This window comes from Hyla sarda, chromosome 3 (genome assembly GCF_029499605.1).
Source record: "Hyla sarda isolate aHylSar1 chromosome 3, aHylSar1.hap1, whole genome shotgun sequence".
Taxonomy (NCBI): Eukaryota; Metazoa; Chordata; class Amphibia; order Anura; family Hylidae; genus Hyla; species Hyla sarda.
Genome location: NC_079191.1, coordinates 199,124,524 through 199,149,573, shown reverse-complemented (window position 1 = coordinate 199,149,573; position 25,050 = coordinate 199,124,524). Strand labels below are relative to the sequence as shown.

The following is a 25,050-nucleotide window of genomic DNA, read 5'->3' as shown; positions in this document are numbered from 1 at the left end:
TCAAGAAATTGTATGTGTTAAAGTTTTTTTCATTTACGAATATAGAACAGGCTTTAGTTTGAGAAAATGACATATAAAGACTAAAGCTATGAGACTAGGATTCCAGTATTGAAAGTAAAAGAAGTCCTGAATATATACAAATTTCATAAAAAAAAACAAAAAAAACCACATGTCCATTAGTACAATAATAATAGTAATAACCCCTGTGACTGCTATCAGAAATACGGGGAAGGGCCCTTAAGGATGATCTCATTCACCTTTCCTACTGTTGCAAACTTGCACCGAACCCCATTCAACTTACATTCACTTTCATGATCGTAAACAAGGCACTGGGGTACAAACATTGTAGTCGCTTTCTTCTAAAAAAGATAAAAATAGAATTGGTTTGAAAGCACTGAACCCTTGGGGTGCAGGTTGTGGAGAAACGTTGTTAACTAGGGCCAGGCTGGGTCCGTTCTGCCTTTGTGCCCCTATTCTTTATGTGTTCGCCTAATGGATTTGTTTTTAGTCCGATATGAAAAACGTATTCATGGACTGGAGATCAGTTACCGGTTATCAAGAAATATCATAAGGCTTTTATTATTCCTTCTCTTTAATAACCAGCAAATTCATATTTCTCATCTGAGCACAGCATTGAGTTATTTTCTCAATACTTTCCCTCCATGCAAATAGGGACTTGTTGATCCAACAGGCACATGTTTAAAAGTAAGAGAATCAGCTTACTTAGTCAATATTGGCTTTTGACAGCCATACATGAGATGAAAAAGAATTGAAAACCCAAAATGCAGATAGTGCTGTTCAGAGTTTTCACAATGCTCCCAAAATGAGAATGACTGTTGTACTGCCAAAAAATAAGTGACGACACCAAAAGACTGTTAAGTGAAATTGCATTTGCCAGCAAAATAAATTACCCTCACATCCTTAATTTTAGCAGGCATTTAGCAATTTCAATGTTTCTTAGAATAAATGTAACCTTCCTATTGGCACCTTTTTAAATTGAGGTCCTGAATAAAACACACATCAAGGCACAGCCAGCAACATAGCATTAAAGAGCTGATTTATCACTGGCGTCTTATCATTTGAATTAAACACATTAAAGAAGAAATTAATTAGTATTTGCTTTAATAACATAACGTGAACATTGTTCAGGGAAGTGCCAAGTTAATTATCAGAACCCATTGATCATTTGGTTTGCATTTGATTTTCATCCACCCTTGAAATAAATAGTAATGCAAGAGTTTCAAGCAGCGCTGTTCAAACACATCATACAGAATGGCCTAGAATTATCAAAGGGCTCATTTTTAAACTCTGTCTATTGTCCTTCGTGTTTTTATCAATGAAGACTGCATAATAATGAGCACAGGCTTACAAGTGGTCAATTGTCTTTAGCTCAAAAGAGGGACAGTCGGAAGCTAAGCAAAGAGGATAATAAAACACCCTGAAACACTTCTAGTCCCCACAACATATAATGATTACTATGAAGGATCACAAAGTCTTGTATCATTGTATCACATTGGAATAACAAATACAGAGAATACAGACATGTGCTCAAAAATCCGATTTATGATGAAAGTAAAATGTAATAAAAATCTTCATTTTCTTCGGTACATCAATTACTCCCTTGGTAAAAATTCAAGAACAAACACAGTTTGGATGACTAATGGCAGCAACTGTTAAGTATCTCTTGGGACTTAAAGAGCTTGGACTTTTACAACTAAGAAGACATAGAATAAAATGAGCGCAAGGGAACTGGCTGTGGCAACCATCTTATATTTTATAGTGTACCCGCAAGTCGTTAATCTTGTAGAACCCTCTCGTGCACCTCAGTCTTATTTATCCCAACTTCAGTCAAGAAGGTAGTAAGAGAACATGTTACCAATGCTATTCCAAAGTGCATAAATCATAACTTTATGATCACATTTCAGTTATAATACAAGCAAATTGAGCTAAGAAAACTGCTGCATGTGTCCTGGATTTCCTGGCCATTTTGCTTGCTTTGATTTCTTTACATCTCTCTGAATTTGTGCTAATAATAAACAATAACCAGTAATATGGACATAAATCAAAAATACAACTAAAAGCCTAAATTTACTTAAATGATTTTTTAGTTCTGCCTAAAATGCCCTCATGCACAGCTTTATCATAAAATCTGTGAACAATAAAGTTTGAGAGATGAAAGTGTCTCATCAAGATACCCTATGGCATCACATGTACTTTCTACTGGTCCATAATGGGAACCTGTATCTACTCTGTGCACTGCCATACAAGGCTCTTGTGTGCTGAAATGCCATATACATAGACACTAACATACATTTGCAGTTTTGCACATTAACTGTAACCTACAATACAGAAGTTATCTAAAATGAGGAAAAGGGTCTATTTTGTCCCTATGAGACAGCACTTCACTGGTGTATAGACATAAGCAAAATATTTATTTTCTAATTTGACAACCATAAGGCAGAACTATAATAACTACATCACAGGACTGGAGAATAACCCACATACTGTATTCATTTTAAAGGGGTTTAACTTTAGTCATAACAGCATTTGAAGGGTCTAGGGACCGAGGGGACCCATTCAAATGTAAAATAATCTTATCTGTCAGCTATGTATTAGGTCTAAAGTTGCAGATACCAGGAAAGTAGGGGAAGAGAGAGAGAGAGAGAGAGAGAGAGAGAGAGAGAGAGAGAGGATGTGTACTACTGTGAGTCTTCATTTTTCAAAAAAATCTTAATTTATTCATAAAAGGATTCTCCAGATAAAAATTTTTATATTTATAAGTGATCATGGTAATGAGTGGCAAATAAAAAACTGTTGCTTACGTGCTGCTAATCCCCTGCACATACTGTTCTTGTGGTGCCAGTCACTGATCTTGAGCGCTTCCGGCTTGCGTCTTGCATAAAGGAAATGCCACTCAGCCACTCACTGAATGGGCATTTCCTATGTTTCATGAGGCAGGCAGGATATTCTCAGCAGCAGGGAATGTGTTACTATCAGAAGGGCACTGTACAGGGATCCGTGGCAGATGAGGACAAGGGTATTTACCCCCCCCCCCCCCCCCATGTTAACTCCTAAATATAAAAACATTTATCTGGAAAATGGATTTTTGATGAATAAATACAAGCATGTGTCATTTACTGTAGTTTCTTTTCTGTACACAATAAAGTAGCTGTTCTCTCTAAGTGCCAGAGTATACAACACTAACTGCTGTACACATGTACTGTTTGTGCAGTTATATTTAATCTAACATATATTCAATATTTTGCAATAAATATAAAAAAATATTTATCTTACCACCCCTTTAAAGCGTTAACAAGTTACAAAAAACAGCAGCAGGATTTATTATAAAATAAAAAATACCAACAGTCACCTGTTAAATCCACCGCTATTTTAGCACTGCTGCTCCTATGGTCCTCTGACAGTCTTTGTTTACACTGATGACATGCAATACATCCATTTGGTCTCAATGTTGATGCCTACATGTAGGGCACAAAAACTATTAAGCCCAATGATTGGCCGCAGCAGTAATGTGGATGCTACAGTATGCTCTCCATCACTGCAACAAAGTAAACACAAACTGCAGGGAACCTTACAACATGGGTGCTGTAACAGCGGAGAATTTAAAGTGTGAGCAATGGTTTTATTCTTTATCACTTTTTTTTTATCTACCATAACTCTAGTTTTCCAACTACCAGTACAGTCATAGCAGATGTGTTTTTCTAATCTGTCTGTTTTTACTAGACTGACAGGTTCAGTGTACTTACTTCTAATGCTAAGGGTCATAGATGAATGCCTGATATCTAGCCATTGTATGGTCAGTTTCACTTGATGACTTTACGGAGACTAACCTTGACAGCTATAAGCCTGAGAAATCACCCATGTATCTTGGTTAGTTATAAAGACCTTTTAAATTAGATTCCAATCCCAACAGGGGATTAAATTCTTTATGGCTAGAAATCCTTTTGTGTAAGCTATCTATACATTAAATACTGCACAAATGAGCATCAGTGAGTATGACGCATGCTCTGCATCTAATATTTGTAATGTGGGGAGATATTAATGCATTAGTGCCCATGTTATTTTCAATTTTCAACTCCCCACTTTACCACTATGGAGATAAATTAAGCCATGTGCAACTAATTTGTTGGAAAGGTCACAAGACCTGTAAAGAGATTCCTGTGATGTGTAAAATGTTGAGCTTTAAGCGGAAATTCTAGCAAGTGTGTAAAGGCATCTAAGTGATACAACACATCAGCTGTAAAGAAAAGGCATAAAGACAGTACAGTATATCAGTTAGAGCTGATAACATGATATAAAACAAGACAAAACTGACATTTCACAAGTGCTTGAGGACCTTTCTGTTCGGAGTAAAGTGACAAGTAACTGCTTATTTGTTTAGGTGACAAGAAATGTCTACAAACTATAGACTAATACCAATTCCCATGATTCATGATTTTTAGAAAGCAATAATAATATTATCACATTATTTCACGATGTATTCAATGGAAAATGGGCTTGATCTATTAAAGGGGTTATCCAGGAATAGAAAAACAGAGCTAATTTCTTTTTTTTAAAAATCATCCCCGTCTGTCTCCAGGTTGGGTGTGGTATTACTTGGCTTCCTTAACTTCAATAGAACTGACCTGCAGAACCACACCCAACCTGGAGACAGACAGGGAGTGGTTTTTGAAAAAAAAATGTTCTGTTTATCTATTTCTGGACAACCACTTTAAAATTGGTTGTGTTGCTCATACTAACAAAGTACCGTTGAGTGGTCAATGTTTCAGAATTCATCAATATTTATAATTAAAGAATGAAGGCTGAACTCTGTTTCCCCTTCTCTCAAAACATCTAGACCTCAACCCAAATCTATTAGAAAACACCTACACCCATCAATTGTTTGTCATCACAATCAATGAGTTGTATTTTCTTTGTACTATACATGTTTAGTTTTGTAATTTTTAAGTAAAAATCTTACAGGTGGTCCAGGAGGTCCCATGATGCCAGTTATCCCAGGAATTCCAGACGTACCCTAAAAATAAAAGCACATGTAAACATTTTGTTCATAATGGCAATAAGACATTTAGATGGGTGACTGAGGACATGAAATATTTGCTGATAAAAAGCTTCACAATATAGCATTATTTATTGTAATTTATTTTGAAGTGCCGTTAAAGGGTACCTCTCATCAAAAAAACTTTTGATATATTATAGATTAATGTATGCAGAATAACTTTACAATTGCATGTTATAAAAAAATATGCTTCTTTTTATTTAATTTTCCATTTTTGAAGAAATGACCACTAGGGGTCTCCCTACCAGTCCTGGCAGCAAGCATTTCAGACTCATGCTGGAGTCCTAAACACTATGAGCTGCCAGTCTGCTTTGTTCACAAAGGAGAACATTCAGAGCTGCCAACCTGCTTTGTTCACAGCCTGTTTGGCTGTGAACAAAGCAGGCTGGCAGCTCTGAGTGTTTAGGACTCCAGCATGAGTAAGAAATGCTTGCTGACAGGACTGATCGGCAAAAATACAATAGAAATAAGCATATTTTTCATTAACATGCTATTGGAAAGTTATTCAACATTCATTAATCTAAAATATATCAAAAGTTTATTTGATGAGAGGTACCCTTTAACAATAGGTTGTTATACATATGCAATCTTATTGCAGTGAGCACACTTGTGGCATCAGGAATATTTCTGGAAATTGCTTTTTTATTTGGTAAAATAATAAGACAATTGTTTCAAATGCCATATGTGTTCAGCACGCATAAGGACTACAAAAAAATGTAACTCTATGGTAGAACTTCTAAACTACAGTGTTTTTTTTTTTTTTTTTAATTTACACTTACTATATTGTTTTAATACCAAAACCTTATCATGCCCAGATAAGTGTGCACCCCTATAGATTTGTCACGATGCCGGCTGGCAGGTAGTGGATCCTCTGTGCCAGAGAGGGATTGGCGTGGACCGTGCTAGTGGATCGGTTCTAAGTCACTACTGGTTTTCACCAGAGCCCGCCGCAAAGCGGGATGGTCTTACTGCGGCGGTAGTGACCAGGTCGTATCCACTAGCAACGGCTAAACCTCTCTGGCTGCTGAAGATAGGCGCGGTACAAGGGAGTAGGCAGAAGCAAGGTCGGACGTAGCAGAAGGTCGGGGCAGGCAGCAAGGATCGTAGTCGGGGGCAACGGCAGGAGGTCTGGAACACAGGCTAGGAACACACAAGGAAACGCTTTCACTGGCACAATGGCAACAAGATCCGGCGAGGGAGTGAAGGGGAAGTGAGGTATAAATAGGGAGTGCACAGGTGAACACACTAATTGGAACCACTGCGCCAATCAACGGCGCAGTGGCCCTTTAAATCGCAGAGACCCGGCGCGCGCGCGCCCTAGGGAGCGGGGCCGCGCGCGCCGGGACAGGACAGACGGAGAGCGAGTCAGGTACGGGAGCCGGGATGCGCATCGCGAGCGGGCGCTACCCGCATCGCGAATCGCATCCCGGCTGGAGACGGTATCGCAGCGCACCGGGTCAGTGGAGCTGCCCGGAGCGCTGCGGTAGCGAGAGAGAGGCGAGCGCTCCGGGGAGGAGCGGGGACCCGGAGCGCTCGGCGTAACAGTACCCCCCCCCCTTGGGTCTCCCCCTCTTCTTAGAGCCTGAGAACCTGAGGAGCAGACTTTTGTCTAGGATGTTGTCCTCAGGTTCCCAGGATCTCTCTTCAGGTCCACAGCCCTCCCAATCCACCAAAAAGAACTTTTTTCCTCTGACCGTCTTGGAGGCCAGTATCTCTTTCACTGAGAAGACGTCAGAAGAACCGGAGACAGGAGTGGGAGAAACTAATTTGGGAGAGAAACGGTTGATGATGAGTGGTTTAAGAAGAGAGACATGAAAGGCATTAGGAATACGGAGAGAAGGAGGAAGAAGAAGTTTGTAAGAGACAGGATTAATTTGGCACAAGACTTTGAAGGGACCAAGATAGCGTGGACCCAGTTTGTAACTGGGGACACGAAAGCGGACATATTTAGCGGAGAGCCATACCTTGTCTCCGGGAGCAAAAATGGGGGGAGCTCTTCTTTTCTTATCGGCAAACTTTTTCATGCGAGATGAAGCCTGTAAAAGAGAATCTTGGGTCTCTTTCCATATGGTGGAAAGATCACGAGTCACTTCATCTACAGCGGGCAAACCAGAGGGCAAGGGAGTAGGGAGGGGGGGAAGAGGGTGACGGCCGTACACCACGAAAAATGGGGATTTGGAGGAAGATTCAGAGACTCTAAAGTTATACGAGAATTCGGCCCATGGTAGAAGATCTGCCCAATCATCCTGGCGGGAGGAAACAAAATGTCGTAAATAATCACCCAAGACCTGGTTAATTCTTTCTACTTGTCCATTGGACTGAGGATGATATGCAGAAGAAAAGTTTAATTTAATCTTGAGTTGTTTACAGAGAGCCCTCCAGAATTTAGACACGAATTGGACGCCTCTATCCGAGACTATCTGTGTGGGCAACCCGTGAAGACGAAAAATGTGTACAAAAAATTGTTTAGCCAACTGAGGCGCTGAAGGAAGACCAGGAAGAGGAATGAAATGTGCCATCTTGGAGAATCGATCAACGACCACCCAAACAACAGTGTTGCCACGGGATGGGGGTAGGTCTGTAATAAAATCCATACCAATCAGAGACCAAGGCTGTTCGGGGACAGGCAGAGGATGAAGAAAACCAGCGGGCTTCTGGCGAGGAGTCTTATCCCGGGCACAGACAGTGCAGGCTCGCACAAAGTCCACGACATTCGTCTCCAGAGTCGGCCACCAATAGAAGCGAGAGATGAGTTGCACAGATTTCTTGATGCCTGTATGACCTGCGAGATGGGAGGAGTGACCCCATTTGAGGATTCCGAGGCGTTGGCGTGGAGAGACGAAGGTCTTTCCTGGAGGAGTTTGCCTGATGGAGGCTGGAGAAGTGGAAATCAGGCAGTCAGGAGGAATGATGTGTTGCGGAGAGAGTTCAACTTCCGAGGCATCCGAGGAACGAGAGAGAGCATCGGCCCTAATGTTCTTATCGGCAGGCCGAAAGTGAATTTCAAAATTAAATCGGGCAAAGAACAGAGACCACCTGGCCTGGCGAGGATTCAGCCGTTGGGCAGACTGGAGATAGGAGAGGTTCTTGTGATCGGTGTAAATAATAACAGGAAATCTTGATCCCTCCAGCAGATGCCTCCATTCCTCAAGTGCTAATTTCATGGCTAGAAGCTCTCGATCCCCGATGGAGTAGTTCCTCTCCGCCGGAGAGAAGGTCCTAGAAAAAAAACCACAAGTAACAGCATGCCCGGAAGAATTTTTTTGTAGAAGGACCGCTCCAGCTCCTACAGAGGAGGCATCAACCTCCAATAGGAAGGGTTTAGATGGGTCAGGTCTGGAGAGCACGGGAGCCGAAGAAAAGGCAGACTTGAGCCGTTTAAAGGCGTCTTCCGCTTGAGGAGGCCAAGACTTGGGATTGGCATTTTTTTTGGTTAAAGCCACGATAGGGGCCACAACGGTAGAAAAATGTGGAATAAATTGCCTGTAATAATTGGCGAACCCCAAAAAACGTTGGATAGCACGGAGTCCGGAGGGGCGTGGCCAATCTAAGACGGCAGAGAGTTTGTCTGGATCCATTTGTAGTCCCTGGCCAGAGACCAAGTATCCTAGGAAAGGAAGAGATTGGCATTCAAACAGACATTTCTCTATCTTGGCATAAAGTTGATTGTCACGAAGTCTCTGAAGAACCATACGGACATGCTGGCGGTGTTCTTCTAGATTGGCAGAAAAAATCAGGATATCGTCCAGATATACAACAACACAGGAGTATAAGAGATCACGAAAAATTTCATTAACAAAGTCTTGGAAGACGACAGGGGCGTTGCACAGGCCAAAGGGCATGACCAGATACTCAAAGTGTCCATCTCTAGTGTTAAATGCCGTTTTCCATTCATCCCCCTCTCTGATGCGGATGAGATTATAAGCACCTCTTAAGTCCAGTTTGGTAAAGATGTGGGCACCTTGGAGGCGATCAAAGAGTTCAGAGATGAGGGGTAGGGGGTAGCGGTTCTTTATCGTGATTTTATTAAGACCGCGGTAGTCAATGCAAGGACGTAGAGAGCCATCTTTTTTGGACACAAAGAAAAATCCGGCTCCGGCAGGAGAGGAGGATTTACGGATAAAGCCTTTTTTTAAATTTTCCTGGATGTACTCCGACATAGCAAGAGTCTCTGGGGCGGACAGAGGATAGATTCTGCCCCGGGGTGGAGTAGTGCCCGGGAGGAGGTCAATAGGACAATCATAAGGCCTGTGAGGAGGTAGAGTCTCAGCTTGTTTTTTGCAAAAAACATCCGCAAAGTCCATATAGGCCTTAGGGAGACCGGTTACAGGGGGAACCAGAGAGTCACGGCAAGGGGTACTGGGAACCGGTTTTAGGCAGTCCTTGAAACAAGAGGGCCCCCAACTCTTGATCTCCCCAGTGGACCAATCCAGGGTTGGGGAATGGAGTTGAAGCCAGGGTAGTCCAAGGAGGATTTCGGAAGTGCAATTGGGGAGGACCAAAAATTCAATCTTCTCGTGATGAGGTCCGATGCACATTAGAAGGGGCTCCGTGCGGAAACGTATGGTACAGTCCAATCTTTCATTGTTTACACAATTGATATAGAGGGGTCTGGCGAGACTGGTCACTGGGATGTTGAACCTGTTGACGAGAGAGGCCAAAATAAAATTTCCTGCAGATCCGGAATCCAAGAAGGCCATAGTAGAGAAGGAGAAGGCAGAGGCAGATATCCGCACAGGCACAGTAAGACGTGGAGAAGCAGAGTAGACATCAAGGACTGTCTCACCTTTGTGCGGAGTCAGCGTACGTCTTTCCAGGCGGGGAGGACGGATAGGACAATCCTTCAGGAAGTGTTCGGTACTGGCACAGTACAGGCAGAGATTCTCCATGCGGCGTCGTGTCCTCTCTTGAGGTGTCAGGCGAGACCGGTCGACCTGCATAGCCTCCACGGCGGGATGCACAGGAACGGATTGCAGGGGACCAGAGGAGAGAGGAGCCGGGGAGAAAAAACGCCTTGTGCGAACAAAGTCCATATCCTGGCGGAGCTCCTGACGCCTTTCGGAAAAACGCATGTCAATGCGAGTGGCAAGATGGATGAGTTCATGTAGGTTAGCAGGGATTTCTCGTGCGGCCAGAACATCTTTAATGTTGCTGGATAGGCCTTTTTTAAAGGTCGCGCAGAGGGCCTCATTATTCCAGGATAATTCTGAAGCAAGAGTACGGAATTGTACGGCGTACTCGCCAACGGAAGAATTACCCTGGACCAGGTTCAACAGGGCAGTCTCAGCAGAAGAGGCTCGGGCAGGTTCCTCAAAGACACTTCGAATTTCCGAGAAGAAGGAGTGTATAGAGGCAGTGACGGGGTCATTGCGGTCCCAGAGCGGTGTGGCCCATGACAGAGCTTTTCCAGACAAAAGGCTGACTACGAAAGCCACCTTAGACCTTTCAGTAGGGAACTGGTCCGACATCATCTCCAAGTGCAGGGAACACTGGGAAAGAAAGCCACGGCAGAATCTAGAGTCCCCATCAAATTTATCCGGCAAGGATAGTCGTAGACCAGAAGCGGCCACTCGCTGCGGAGGAGGTGCAGGAGCTGGCGGAGGAGATGATTGCTGAAGCTGTGGTAGTAGCTGCTGTAGCATCACGGTCAGTTGAGACAGCTGTTGGCCTTGTTGCGCTATCTGTTGTGACTGCTGGGCGACCACCGTGGTGAGGTCGGCGACAACTGGCAGAGGAACTTCAGCGGGATCCATGGCCGGATCTACTGTCACGATGCCGGCTGGCAGGTAGTGGATCCTCTGTGCCAGAGAGGGATTGGCGTGGACCGTGCTAGTGGATCGGTTCTAAGTCACTACTGGTTTTCACCAGAGCCCGCCGCAAAGCGGGATGGTCTTGCTGCGGCGGTAGTGACCAGGTCGTATCCACTAGCAACGGCTCAACCTCTCTGGCTGCTGAAGATAGGCGCGGTACAAGGGAGTAGGCAGAAGCAAGGTCGGACGTAGCAGAAGGTCGGGGCAGGCAGCAAGGATCGTAGTCGGGGGCAACGGCAGGAGGTCTGGAACACAGGCTAGGAACACACAAGGAAACGCTTTCACTGGCACAATGGCAACAAGATCCGGCGAGGGAGTGAAGGGGAAGTGAGGTATAAATAGGGAGTGCACAGGTGAACACACTAATTGGAACCACTGCGCCAATCAGCGGCGCAGTGGCCCTTTAAATCGCAGAGACCCGGCGCGCGCGCGCCCTAGGGAGCGGGGCCGCGCGCGCCGGGACAGGACAGACGGAGAGCGAGTCAGGTACGGGAGCCGGGATGCGCATCGCGAGCGGGCGCTACCCGCATCGCGAATCGCATCCCGGCTGGAGACGGTATCGCAGCGCACCGGGTCAGTGGAGCTGCCCGGAGCGCTGCGGTAGCGAGAGAGAGGCGAGCGCTCCGGGGAGGAGCGGGGACCCGGAGCGCTCGGCGTAACAAGATTGTATTCTTTGATTGGATAACTGTTAGTTTATTTGTAAAATGTACATGTTACATAAAATGTACTTGTTACATGGTTTTAAGTTAAATTAAACATTGATTTTTGGAAGTAACATTTTTATACTTCCAATCTCCAATGGTAGTCTTTCAGGATTGTAGTAAAGCATTGATATCTCTGATTTCCCCTTCAACATAACTGTAAAACCAATTGACCCCTCATCAAGTTGGCACACGCGGCTACCCAACTGTTTTGCTGATTTGATTTCCGGACCTGTTTTTGAAGACATGACTCCATTTGTCAATAGAATACAAAAAAATCTATAGGTGCCCCTTAGTGAAGACCACAAGTAAATGATGTATATAAAAGGGGAGTTGATTAACAGATTCTGTTTTGCTCAAAGCACAACATCTCAGTATGCACTTAGAAGTAGGTTCATATAGGGTCACCAGCCATATGGTCTACGGAAGTCTACAAATGCGGTTCAGTTAGATCACAGGGAAGAAAAGTAGGTAATCCATTCAGATGTCCTTTTTGTAGCTGGATTAACGACTTCTCTTTCCTAACTATGACTGAATTGGTGGCCTTATTTACGATAGTACATTGACAGTTGTATGGTTTGTTTGCAGTAGAGATGAGCGAAGTTACAGTGATTCAATTCGACACATACTTCTCGGCTCGGCAGTTGCTAACTTTAGCCTGCATAAATTCGTTCAGCTTTCAGGTGCTCCGGTGGGCTGGAGACTCTCTCCTAGGACAGTATCCACCTTTTCCAGGCCACCGGAGCACATGAAAGCTGAACTAATTTGTGCAGGCTAAAGTCAGCAATTGCCGAGCCGCGAGGTTTCTGACTAATCGAATTATTGTAACTTCGCTCATCTCTAGTTTGCAGGTATATGCAATAGTTTACTGTGCAGATACCTAACACAAACTTTGTTTGGTTCATAAGCATCCATGATTGGAAAAATACAATTAAATTCTCTACAGTGGTTACAAAGCACTTTCTGTATATATTTCCTGCTCCAATGAATGCAATGAGACTAGTTCCTATTTACAGTGCAACAAACTCTTAATGGGCAGTAAGAATATTTAGACGAAAGAATGAAACATCTGTACCTGGTCACCTTTCTCTCCAGACAGTCCAGGAAAGCCACGTTCACCTTTGATACCCTAGAAAGAAAATCCAACAAGCAAGCAATCATTGTATTTCATTTCAAGCTCTGCTAACTGTATTGCTTCAAATGAACTGTACAATTCATTTTTAGTAGCATGCAGAGTTACCGGAGAATCTGTCATACACTATTCATACGCATAAAACCTTTGGACCAAAAATGATTTTTTGCTTGTATTTTTTATGAGTTCTGCTGTGAAGAACAGCAAAGGTCTAAAATGAAGATTCAGCACTGATTATATCTTTCAATTAAATAAATCAGACTTATTATGAAACACAGCTATCCGTGACAAAAAGAGACTCGAATGGAAATTTACATAACCAAACACGTGAATGGAGAACGCAAGGAAAGCAAAGTCTTCTGGGTATAGAGATTCAGGGGTATAAATGCAATAGGAAGAAAGCAGTCAGTGATTCATTATAGTTCAGTCATCTGAATTAGAATCGATGGTCTCCAATCTGAGTCAATATCTAGCTGAACTGAATACGCTGTATGATACATTTTCAAATTTCATCATGACATGGTGATCAACAATCTGTTTTCCATTTTCCTCACATTTCTATTTTTATCTGTACAGAATGAATGTTTTGCTACTGAGCTGCTGTCAGTGTCATTACATGCCCATGACAACCTGTTTATTTTACAGATATTGATCACTATATCTGGATTGATCACAATAATTTTTATTTTTCAAAGTTGAATTTATTTCAGGTTCTTTCATAAATGTATCTATATTGTTTACAAATGCAATGACATATGTGAGAATATAACTTCTTGTTAGTACTCACTTTGTCAACTTACCTTTGGCCCTTCTTTGCCAGGGATCCCTGGAGGGCCTCTAGGACCTGGATCACCCTGTTAAACACATAGATTATTAATGGATTTAAGGGATTATAGCACAAATAGATATAATACTGTATATTCAGCATAGATTTAAAAAACAATAATGGGCATATCCCGCATCTTGTAGCATTAAATATTAATATTAAAGTGGTATTTCAGCAATAAACATTCAACCCATAGACATAGAATAGGGGATACTTGTCTGATCACTAGGGGTTCTGACCTCTGGGACCACCTGCAAGTGCAAGAATTTAAACCTGGCTCTCCCTGCTAAAAAAAAAATCACCACAATATTTATTCTCAATGGAGCTGCTGGAAATAGCTAAGTGGTATACTTGTCTATTGCCAGCAGCTCCATAGGGAATGACTTGAGTGGCTGTGCATGAGGACCCACTGCTTCATTTAGAGGGTAGAGTCTGGTTTCCATTCTTGAGATCTAGGATCCCCCACAATCAGACACGTATCCCATATTCAGTGGACAGGGATACATTTTTATCACTGGAATAACAGGATAAAGTAAAAACATACAATGAGGCTAGTTTCACAAAGTATTAAGCAGTGTATATTTCACATAAGCTTTAGGATAAGCCCCATTGCATGCATTAAGTGGCCCCATTTGAGCTGGATCCAGTAGAAAAAAGTATACCATGTGGTATATATATATTTTCTTTTTTAACATGGGACCCTTAATTAGGTCAGCTAATAGGGCAGCTATATCATAGTCATCTAAGCTGGCATAAAAATTGTAAGAAAGTTTCAAGAATCATTTGGATAGAGCCACAGTTTTCTTCAGTAAAACAAAGCCAATGCAAAGAGTTAACATTTGTCCTGAAGCGCCAATACTCAAGTATATTATTACGTTCATTTGTTGGATTTGCCATAGTGTTGTATTTTCTATGCTTTCTTTCTTACTTTTCTAAATTCATAAATCAAATTATTGCTCATTGCCCTTTTATTGTCTTATTATAAATGCCAATGAATTTCTATGAAATTTCCAATTATGAAAGAACAATTTCATAAACAGTTCATTTACAGGATAAAAATAAGAAGTGTCTGTACAGAAAGGAAAATATACAAGCATGTTTATTGATCAATTTAGAAGAATTACTATATTAAATAAGTGACCAACTAAGGGAAAAAATAGAAGGTAATCCCATTAACAAAAGCTGTAAGCTGATTCATGCTGTTGCTCTTAACGCCAGAGGAAACATGTCTTCAGAAGATCCCTGGTGAGAGCTACAAGCATTCTTGTTTACGCTCATTTTGCTAGCAGTATCACCCTAACCATAGCAAGAAGGATTTCAAACTATCTGGAAACCGGATTGCAGCAAAAGGTGGAGTTATTTCTATCACTGTTTTTCTAAATAAACATTGAAAAATTTCTGCTAGAAGAAAAAAAACTACATCATTAGAAGAAACTAAAATTTAAAATTATTTTTAAAAATCTATTTCTCTTTGATCAGTCTTCTGCGCCAATCCCTGTTGCTAAGGTTGTCCTATTCGGGATCACAGGTGTCATAGAGGGGGTCCTGTGCTCAGTAACCATTTCTATAAGGCTCTTGTTGTGGTGGATGTTGGTCATTAATGTATTACAGCTATTCATGTTGATCCCTGTCTTTATGACTATTAATGGCCAAATGCAGCTTTTTTCCAGTGATCCAAGTTTCTATTTCAAAATGTGTTGTTTCTATGAAAATACATGTTACAGCCTTACCTTAATACCTACTTGTCTAGCAATTCCAGCTAGGTATTCTTCTCCTTTGGTGCCCGCAGAGCCTGGACCACCAGCATTACAATGGCCACACACATTCTTAGAAGAATAAGACAAATGAAAGCAATATTGACTCTTGGATCACATACTTTGTACACTTATAATAAGAATATGAAATCATTGACTACTTGGAAATAAGTCTGATTCCTACTTAAAGCTACACATTAGACTATGAAATAGGTCTGACTGCTTTATGAAATACTGTATTGTCTGAGACCTTTGTATTCTAGCTCCCACTTTCTCTGCAATGCCCCAGATAACATGAGATAATGATTTTTCCTAAACTGTTTCTGTTCTCTGTTTTTTTTTTTGGGAAAGAGAAAAATACCACCAACAACTGCCATCCCCAACCCCCCCCCCCCCCCCATTTTGCATTAGCGTTGGCGTTCCTTCTTTGGTATTTCATCACCTTCCTTTCTCATCAAAAGTCAGATTTTGTAGGAAGTTTTGTAAAACTGTCACTGAGATAAACTGCGACAAATGTACACTACAAAACCAGGGTAAAACCGATGATAAATACCCCCCCCCCCCCCCCATGTGTACATATCTACTCCTGGCCCCTTACTGGCCTATAATAATAAACCACAACCAGAAGATGTCTACCTTGGCTAACTTGCTTTTATTTTTCAGCTTCTCTGTTGTCACATGTATCATCATAAAATCCATTAAAAAAGTAAAGGGGTATTCCATTAGTGAACTTTTTTGTACAATAAAATCATACATCATACATCACCTTGATCCTCTACTGCTGCATATTCGTTGGCTCCCAGTCTCACCTACTCATAGCTTTCCCCTACTTCCACTGACCTGTCAATCTTACAGGAAATGCCTGCCCATCATACCAAAGGCAGCAGGAATTACCCCTTAGAGGCAGCAGGGAGAAGCTGTCAGCAGCAGGGACTGGGGAGCTTTGGAACAGCAACAGTGCAGGATGAGAGCAAGTTAGTATGTTTCTTTCTTTAATTTTTTTTTTTAACAGTACCCTGACTCCATTGTAAAAAAACAAAAAACAAAACTATTCACCTGGAATTCCAATTTAAAATGCAATTTCTCGAAATGTCTAAGATTTAGTTAACAATAATCTAAGCCTCATAGACATTCAGGTAAACTATATGGTGTACATAATGTCTTTTTATACCTATCTTCACTTATTTTCATGTGGAAATGATATTATAAGAAATATCTATTGTGAAAAGTATCAGGGATGTCCCTTTTGAAGAGGGAAAGGGACACGTGTCTGTCTTTATCCAAATCAGGCAAACAGCAGCAAGTTCATGTAATCTGACTCTTGGTCAAGTTTATTAGAAAGGTTGCAAGCCAAATAAAAATAACAATACAGGGACAAAAGAAAAACCTTGCCTATCCGGCACTAACTATACAAGTGATACCACTACCAGCTGGAGAGCTTCTCTCTGCCAGCTAACAAAATTACTTTCAGCAACCATTACTCACATGAGTCTCTCCACAGACCGGCGTTCTGTGTCCTCAGCCAGAGAGAGACCTGCCCTCCTGGCTTCTCTTTTACATCCGCCCTCTCATTCATCTTAATTAATCACCTGGCAGGTGAGAGGCTCTGGCGTTACCTCACATAGAAAAGGAGGAGAAATATACCTGCCCTCCACCACCAAACCTGCATGAATGTCACAATATATATCTATATATATGATTGTAAAAAGCAAAATGAACAGTGGCACACCAAGTGACAAAAAAGAAAGGTGATTTATTAAAAAAAAACATGTTAGGCAACGTTTCAGCTGGCTCACCCAGCCATTTTCAAGCCTGAAAATGGCTGGGTGAAGCCAGCTGAAACGTTGCCTAACATGTTTTTTTTAATAAATCACTTTTCTTTTTTGTCCCTTGGTGTGCCACTGTTCATTTTGCTTTGTATTTTGGAGGGGTCCCCAACCCGGACCTGACACAGTAGGCACCCGTGCACTTTATTTCTACTGGAGTGCTGCTTTCCTGCTTTCTCTATATATATGATTGTGATATATCTTCACAATCATATGAATGAATAGAAATCACTTCAACATAATGGATTAGGGATGTCCTGATACCAATACTAGTATCAGTATCGGGGCCCATACCAGGTATTTGCATGGTATTGGGGGGAATTGTCTAATGTTCCGATACCATATCCAATACCTGGTGGAGTCCTCCGCTGCCCCGTTCTCCGGTCTGCATCCCTGCCGCCACCCCGTTCTGCCATCTGCATCATGGCGTCTTATGGAGGAGCCTGTGACACACACATTACTCCACCTCCTTCACTGTACCCAGTGTAAAGCTATGGAGGAAGCAGAGTGATGTGTATGTGACATGCTCTTCCATTACATGCCATGATGCGGACGGCAGAACGGGGCAGCTGCAGTCATGAGTACGTGAGAATGGGGTTGCTGGCTACAAGGGGGGTCTGCTGGCTACAAGGGGGTCCTGCTGGCTACAAGGGTGGCCTGCTGTCTACAATAGGGGACTGCTGTCTACAAGGGGGGCTGCGGTCTACAGGAGGGCTGCTACTGATGTCTGCAGGGGGCTGCTGTCTACAATGGGCTGCTGCTTATGTCTGCAACTATCGAGGGGATACTACCTACTATTAAAGGGGTACTCTGGTGGTAACTGGTGCCATAAAGTTAAACAGATTTGTAAATTACTTCTATTAAAAATCTTAGTCCCTCCAGTACTTATTAGCTGCTGAATACTACAGAGGAAATTCTTTTCTTTTTGGAACACAGAGCTCTCTGTTGACATCATGACCACAGTGCTCTCTGCTGACACCTCTGTCCATTTTAAGAACTGTCCAGAGTAGGAGAAAATCCCCATAGCAGAGAGCACTGTGGTCATGAAGTAAGCAGAGAGCACTGTGTTTCAAAAAGAAAATAATTTCCTCTGTAGTATTCAGCAGCTAAGAAGTACTGGAAGGATTAAGATTTTTTAATATAAGTAATTTACAAATCTGTTTAACTTTCTGGCACCAGTTGATTAAAAAAGAAAAAGTTTTCCACTGGAGTACCCCTTTAAAGGCAATCTTACAGCAGAGTCACCTGCACTAACTTGAATTTATAGGTAGATAGTGCAGGTGACTTGGTTTCTATCGCTACTCACCAGGTGAACATAAGTGCAATCGCTCCGGAGACATCGGTCTCGCTGCCAAAGCAAAATTCCCTGTTCTGCCCAATGGAGAAAAGAGAAATCTTGGCTCATACTACAACAGCCTCCATTCTAGACAACAAGGAACCCACATATCAGCACGGTAAGCAGTGCCAGAAACTGGGTCACCCTGGTGTCAGATTCCCTTTAAAATAAAAGTATGCGTACAGTGGTCCCTCAACATACGATGGTAATTCGTTCCAAACGACCCATCGTTTGTCGAATCCATAGTATGTTGAGGGATCCGTGCAATGTAAAGTATAGGAAGCTGTACTCACCTGTCCCCGTCGCTCCGGACCAGGTCCTCACCGCTCCCGATGCTGTCCCAGGGGCTCCCGATGCTGTCCCGCTGCTCCGGTGTCTTCTTCGCGATCCTCCGGCTTCTTCCGCATCTTCTGCAGGGTCCGGGCCTCGCTTTCTGGTGACGTTATTACGCTGCTGCGCCGGCGCGGCGTGCGTAGTGACGTAATAACGACGCCGGAAAGCGAGGCCCGGACCCTGGAGAAGATGCGCAAGACACCGGAGGATCGCGAAGTGGACCCGGAGCAGCAGGAATAGGTAAACAAACCTGCCAGGGATGCTTAAACTGCTATCCGACAGCAGCTTAAGCATTTTGCGCTGTCGGATAGCAGTTAATGCGATGGCCCCGACATATAAAAGCATCGTATGTTGATGCTGTCATCGACATGCGATGGCCTCTGAGAGGCCATCGTATGTCGATTTTATCATATGTTGGGGCCATCGTAAGTCGGGGGGTTACTGTAACTGGTATCGATGAGTACTAGTACTAAAGTATCGGTACTCGTACTCGGTCTTAAAAAATTGGTATCCGGACATCCCAATAATTGATATATTCTACTGCCCAAGGGCTTCTCTCTACAGGTTTCTAATAGCTTTAACCCATGCATTCTTTTGCGCTCAAGCAATGAAAACACAATTTATTTCATAAATACACAACAGCAAGATATTGAATGTAAGCTATATAGAAGTCATTTCTTGTGATATGTGGTAATGCGCAAAGCAAGTGATAGGGGAAAATGTGGAATATAAAAAGTGTTGTCATTTATACAGCTTTTTCTATTGCTAGCTGTTAAAGTTATTGCTGAATTTAGCCTGCTAAAACATTTGTGCAATGGTAACATAAGGATTATACCAGGACCTTTTAATTTTAGAATATGCATCAATATGGTGCACAATGTATACCGTAAACATATAGGTAATTTGGAAATGGTAACGGAACAACCATTGTGGAGAATGAGAAATGTAGGCAATTACGGAACTCAATAAATCTTTCTATCTGACAAACACTTGCTAAAATAAAATACTTTTTTGTTGTACTTAAGTCAGTCATGGATCTGGTCGCCCAGCAATTATCGCATTCAGAAAAAATAGACTGATGTGTGTTGTCAGTGTTAACCTTGATAGATTGATACAGTAATAGCTCAACTGGCTTTTATTCATTGCAAAACACACGGTGTATATATTGCCAAATTGTCCGATATGAAGCTAAGTGAAGTGAAATAGTTCCTCACTTGCTGCAGTTTACGTTCTAAATTTGTGTTCCTTTTCTGCTGCCTTAAAATGTTAAATTGCTGACATAGCTGTAAGAAGTGGAACTACAACTAATAGCCTGGGAAAAGAGTCTATCATGTACTTTCCTGTTCTGAGGACAATTGCTAAGTTATAGAGTAGATATAATTTAGCTTTTGTAATGGACGGACACTTTCCTGAGATGTTGTTACAGAAAGGTCCCGATCCCCTGCCAGTCTTAGGACACCACAGTGATGTTGATGTCAGTGAGTGGCTGGATTTATTTCTTTTGATGTAAGTTGCTGAACTTTATCCAATGTAATTTTTTTTTCCTTTTAGTTAAAGGGGTATTCCAGGAAAAAACTTTTTTTTTCTGTTTAACTGGCTCCAGAAGTAAATTACTTCTATTAAAAAATCTTAATCCTTCCAATAATTATCAGCTGATGAAGTTGTTCTTTTCTGTCTGGCAACAGTGCTCTCTGCTGACATCTCTGCTTGTCTCGGGAACTGTGCAGGGTAGAAGAGGTTTACTATGGGGATTGCTTCTACTCTGGACAGTTCCCGAGACAGGTGGCATCAGAGAGCACTTAGACAGAAAAGAACAACTCAACTTCAGCAGCTCATAAGTATTGAAAGGATTAAGATTTTTTAATAGAAGTAATTTACAAATCTGTTTAATTTTCTGGAGCCAGTTGATTGCTGCAAATCGCCAGTCAATTCAGACAGGCGATCTGCTGCGATTCTGGGTCAAACGGGTCTCCGGTGACCCGGTGACCAGGAAAATAAGGGGGATCGGGGGTGTCTGAAGAGATAGGAGTGAGGTGGCAGAGGTGCCACCCCTCCGATCCCTGCCATTGGTGATTCAGAAGCGATGACCAATAGCAGATCGGGGGCGGGGGGGGGGGGGGGTTATAACGTTCGGCTCCCCCGCTCTGCCCACCCACTGTAGTCCGGACAGAGCGGGGAAACCGACGGTGACCCACGCCGAAGGTCCCTCACCATCAGCGGCGGCAGCGGGCGACCATCGTCGGGCGGCGATGACGTGCGGCTGGCCCCCTGCTGCAGACTACGGAAGCTGGTGAGTTGCTAAGCAACATCTGGAGGGCTACAGTTTGAGACCACTATACAGGGGTCTCTAAACTGTAGCCTTCCAGATGTTGCAAAACTACAACTCCCAGCAGGCCCAGACAGCTGTTTGCTGTTTGGGCATGCTGGGATTTGTAGTCTTGCAACAGCTGGAGAGCCACAGTTTGGAGATCACTGTGCGGTGGTTTCTAAACCGTGGCCCTCTAAATCTTGCAAAACTACAACTCCCAGCATGCACGAACAGATGGCTGTCTTGCCATGGTAGGAGTTGTAGTTGCGTACCTCCAGCTGTTGTACAACTACATCTCCCAGCATGCTCTTAGGTGATCAGTATGTGCTGGGAGTTGTAGTTTTGCAACAACTGGAGGCACACTGGTTGGAAAATACTGAGTTAGGTAACAGAACCTAAATGAAGGTTTTTGCACCAGTGTGCCTCCAGCTGTTGCAAAAGTACAACTTCCAGCATGCAAAGTCTGTAAGTGCATGCTGGGAGTTGTAGTTTTGCACCAGCTGGAGGTTTTCCCCTCCAATGTGATTGGACAGGGTACATTCAAACAGGCGGATTTACAGTGAGTTTCCTGCTTCAAGTTTGAACTGTGGCAAATTTTCCGCCGCAGCTCAAACTCCTAGCGTGAAACTCACTGTAAACCCGCCCGTGTGAATGTACCCTAAAAACACTATATTAACACAAAATAAAGGGTAAAACACTAAACATATACCCCCTTACACTGTTCCCTCCAATAAAAATGAAAAACTTATTGTAAGGCAGTGTTTCCAAAATGGAGCCTCCAGCTGTTGCAAAACAACAACTCCCAACATTTACAGACAGCCACTTACTGTCCAGGCATGCTGGGAGTGTAGCAACAGTTGGAGGCACCCTGTTTGGGAATCACAGGCGTAGAATACCCCTATGTCCACCCCTATGCAATCTCTAATTTAGTCCTCAAATGCGCATGGCGCTCTCTCACTTCAGAGATCTGTCGTATTTCAAGGAAACAGTTTAGGGTCACATATGGGGTATTTTCGTACTCTGGAGCAATTGCAATACAAATTTTGGGGGGCTTTTCTCCTTTTACCCCTTATGAAAAGGAAAAGTTGGGGTCTACACCAGCCTTTTAGTGTAAAAAAATTAAAAAATTTACACTTACATGCTGGTGTTTCCCCATACTTTTTATTTCACAAGAGGTAAAAGGGAAAAAAGACCCCCAAAATTTGTAACGCAATTTCTCCTGAGTACGGAAATACCCCATATGTGTACGTAAAATGCTCTGCGGAGGCACAATAAGGCTCAGGAGTGAGAGTGCACTATGTACATTTGAGACCCAAATTGGTGATTTGCACAGGGGTGTCTGATTTTACAGCGGTTCTGACATAAATACAAAAATATAAATATCCACGTGTGACCCCATTTTGGAATCTACAACCCTCATGGAATGTAACAAGGGGTATAGTGAGCCTTGACACCCCACAGTTCGTTAAAGTTGGATGGGAACATAAAAAAAAAAAAATAAATTACTAAAATGCTGGTGTTACTTAAATTGTTCATTTTCACAAGGGAAAAAAGGGAAAAAAATCCCCCCAAAATTCGTAACTCAATTTCTCCATTACTCTCCAATAGCTCAATGGTCTCCTTCTCTTCTGAGCATTGTAGTGCGCCAGCAGAGCACTTGACGTCCACACATGGGGTATTTCCATACTCAGAAGAAATGGGGTTACAAATTTTGGAAGGCATTTTATCCTATTACCCCTTGTAAAAATGTAAAATTTGTGGGAAAAACTGCTTTTTAATGAATTTTTTTTTCCATTTACACATCCGAATTTAAGGAAAAGTCATCAAACACCTGTGGGGTGTTTAGGCTCACTGTACCCCTTGTTACATTCCTCAAGGGGTGTAGTTTCCAAAATAGTATGCCATATGGGTTTGTTTTCTGTTCTGGCATTATAGGGGCTTCCTAAATGTGACATGCCCCCAAAAACCATTTCTGCAAAATTCACTCTCCAAAATCCCACTGTCGCTTCTTCCCTTCTGAGCCCTCTAGTGCACTCATAGAGCACTTGACATACACATATGAGATATTTCCTTACTTGAGAGAAATGGGGTTACAAATTTTATGGGTGATTTCTCCCCTTTTACCACTTGTAGAAATATAAAAAATGGCTCTGCAAGAACATGCGAGTGTAAAAAATGAAGATTTTGAATTTTCTCCTTCACTTTGCTGCTATTCCTGTGAAACACCTAAAGGGTTAGCAAACTTTCTGAATGTCATTTTGAATACTTTGAGGGGTGCAGTTTTTATAATGGGGTAATGTATGGGGTATTTCTAATACGAAAGCCCTTCAAATCCACTTCAAATCTGAACTGGTCCCTGAAAAATTCCGATTTTGAAATTTTTGTAAAAATTGGAATATTGCTGCTGAACTTTAAAGCCCTCTGGTGTCTTCCAAAAGTAAAATCATAGCAACTTTATGATGCCAACATAAAGTAGGCATATTGTATATGTGAATCAATATAAAATTAATTTGGAATTTCCTTTTTCCTTACAAGCAGGGAGCTTCAAAGTTAGAAAAATACAACATTTCCTAAATTTCCATTACATTTTAGGATTTTTCCCCAAGAAAGGATGCAATTAACTACGAAAATTTACCCCTATGATAAAGTAGAATATGTCACGAAAAAAATATCTCAGAATCAGAATAAACGGTAAAAGGACCCCAGAGTTATTAATGCATAAAGTGACAGTGGTCAGAATTGCAAAAAAGGGCTTAGTCCTTAAAGGGATACTCCGGTGCTAAGACATCTTATCCCCTATCCGTGATCTTCCACGCTGCACCCCATTAGAATCAGCCCCAGAGCGTGCCTGCTCCGGGTCTGATTACTGGCGATCACGGGTACAGAGCATAGTGATATCACGGCTCCGCCCCATGTGACCTCCCACTCCGCCTCAATGCAAGCCTATGGGAGGGGGCATGACACTTTAGATGGGGATAAGATGTCTTAGAGCCGGAGTACCCCTTTAAGGTGAAAAAGGGCTCAGTCCTTAAGGGGTTAAGTACATAAGAGAGGATGCCTAAAAGCAGGAATGATACTGGGACTCCCATCATAATGCAAAGTTTTGCCACATCATACTGTATTATCACAGTCCCGAAAAAATATTCTCTGCCACTACAAACAGGTAGAATGAGATATTATCTGTCACAAGGAGCTGCTGTGTGGAGTATAATGGTGGTGCTCTACTATTAAAGGGTTCATCCTTACTAAACCCAATACACAGGGTTATAGTGCAGGTGAACTGGATTAAAATAATGTATTTCTACTATTGCTAATATGTTAATGCCCCCCTCTTGTGCAATAAAGGCGGGAGCCAGTGTTTTGAGCATCCCTGCTTTCGTCCTCTCTGCTTCCATGTGCCCACCCACCTTGCACTCACATGTGTGAAGATTCTATAAATATTTATGAGGTGAGCAGGTATATGGGAGCAGAGAGGACTGAGGCAGAGAAGCTGAGGACACAAGTTCCTGTGCGCAAAGGGGGTTAATGAACATATTAGCTACAGACCCTAATTCAGCGTGTATCTCCGTAACCGGACCACTGATCCTGGGGAGTAATACATTATTTTAATGGGGTTCACCTACATATATGTATTGCATTTAGTGCAAGTGAATTAGACGTTAGTTTGCTTTCAACTTTGCACCAAGCATTAAAGAAAGAAATATTGGGGCCACTTCAGTCATAAAACCAAGTCCAATCTTTATTTCATCACAATAAAACGCCTCAGATGGGGTTAGAAGTGGGCAATAAAGCTACTTATTCCACAACCACCTTCCTCTATGCTCTATGAATCACTGCCTACTGGCAAAAGAGTAAGCTGTAATAGTGTGTATTAGAACTTATCCTTTATGCACTCACTGGGTGGTCTGCGCTCTGCCCAGCGATTATCAGGCTTAATCCAAATCAGAAAT

At 42.4% G+C, this 25,050-nt stretch overlaps 1 protein-coding gene across 6 annotated transcripts in view; it reads right to left on the bottom strand.

Moving 5' to 3' along the window:
• COL19A1 (collagen type XIX alpha 1 chain) overlaps nt 1–25,050 on the bottom strand; it is a 1,011,804-nt gene that overhangs the window by 262,552 nt on the left and 724,202 nt on the right. For 5 of the 6 annotated variants that reach the window (XM_056565831.1, XM_056565835.1, XM_056565836.1 and 2 more), the window contains exons 33-36: nt 15,274–15,369; nt 13,518–13,571; nt 12,661–12,714; nt 4,979–5,032 (exon numbers count right to left, since the gene is read on the bottom strand). In XM_056565831.1, the coding sequence (XP_056421806.1) occupies nt 4,979–5,032; nt 12,661–12,714; nt 13,518–13,571; nt 15,274–15,369 (258 nt within the window). The remainder of the gene's footprint in view (nt 1–4,978; nt 5,033–12,660; nt 12,715–13,517; nt 13,572–15,273; nt 15,370–25,050) is intronic. The other variant, XM_056565834.1, reaches the window with a different exon arrangement.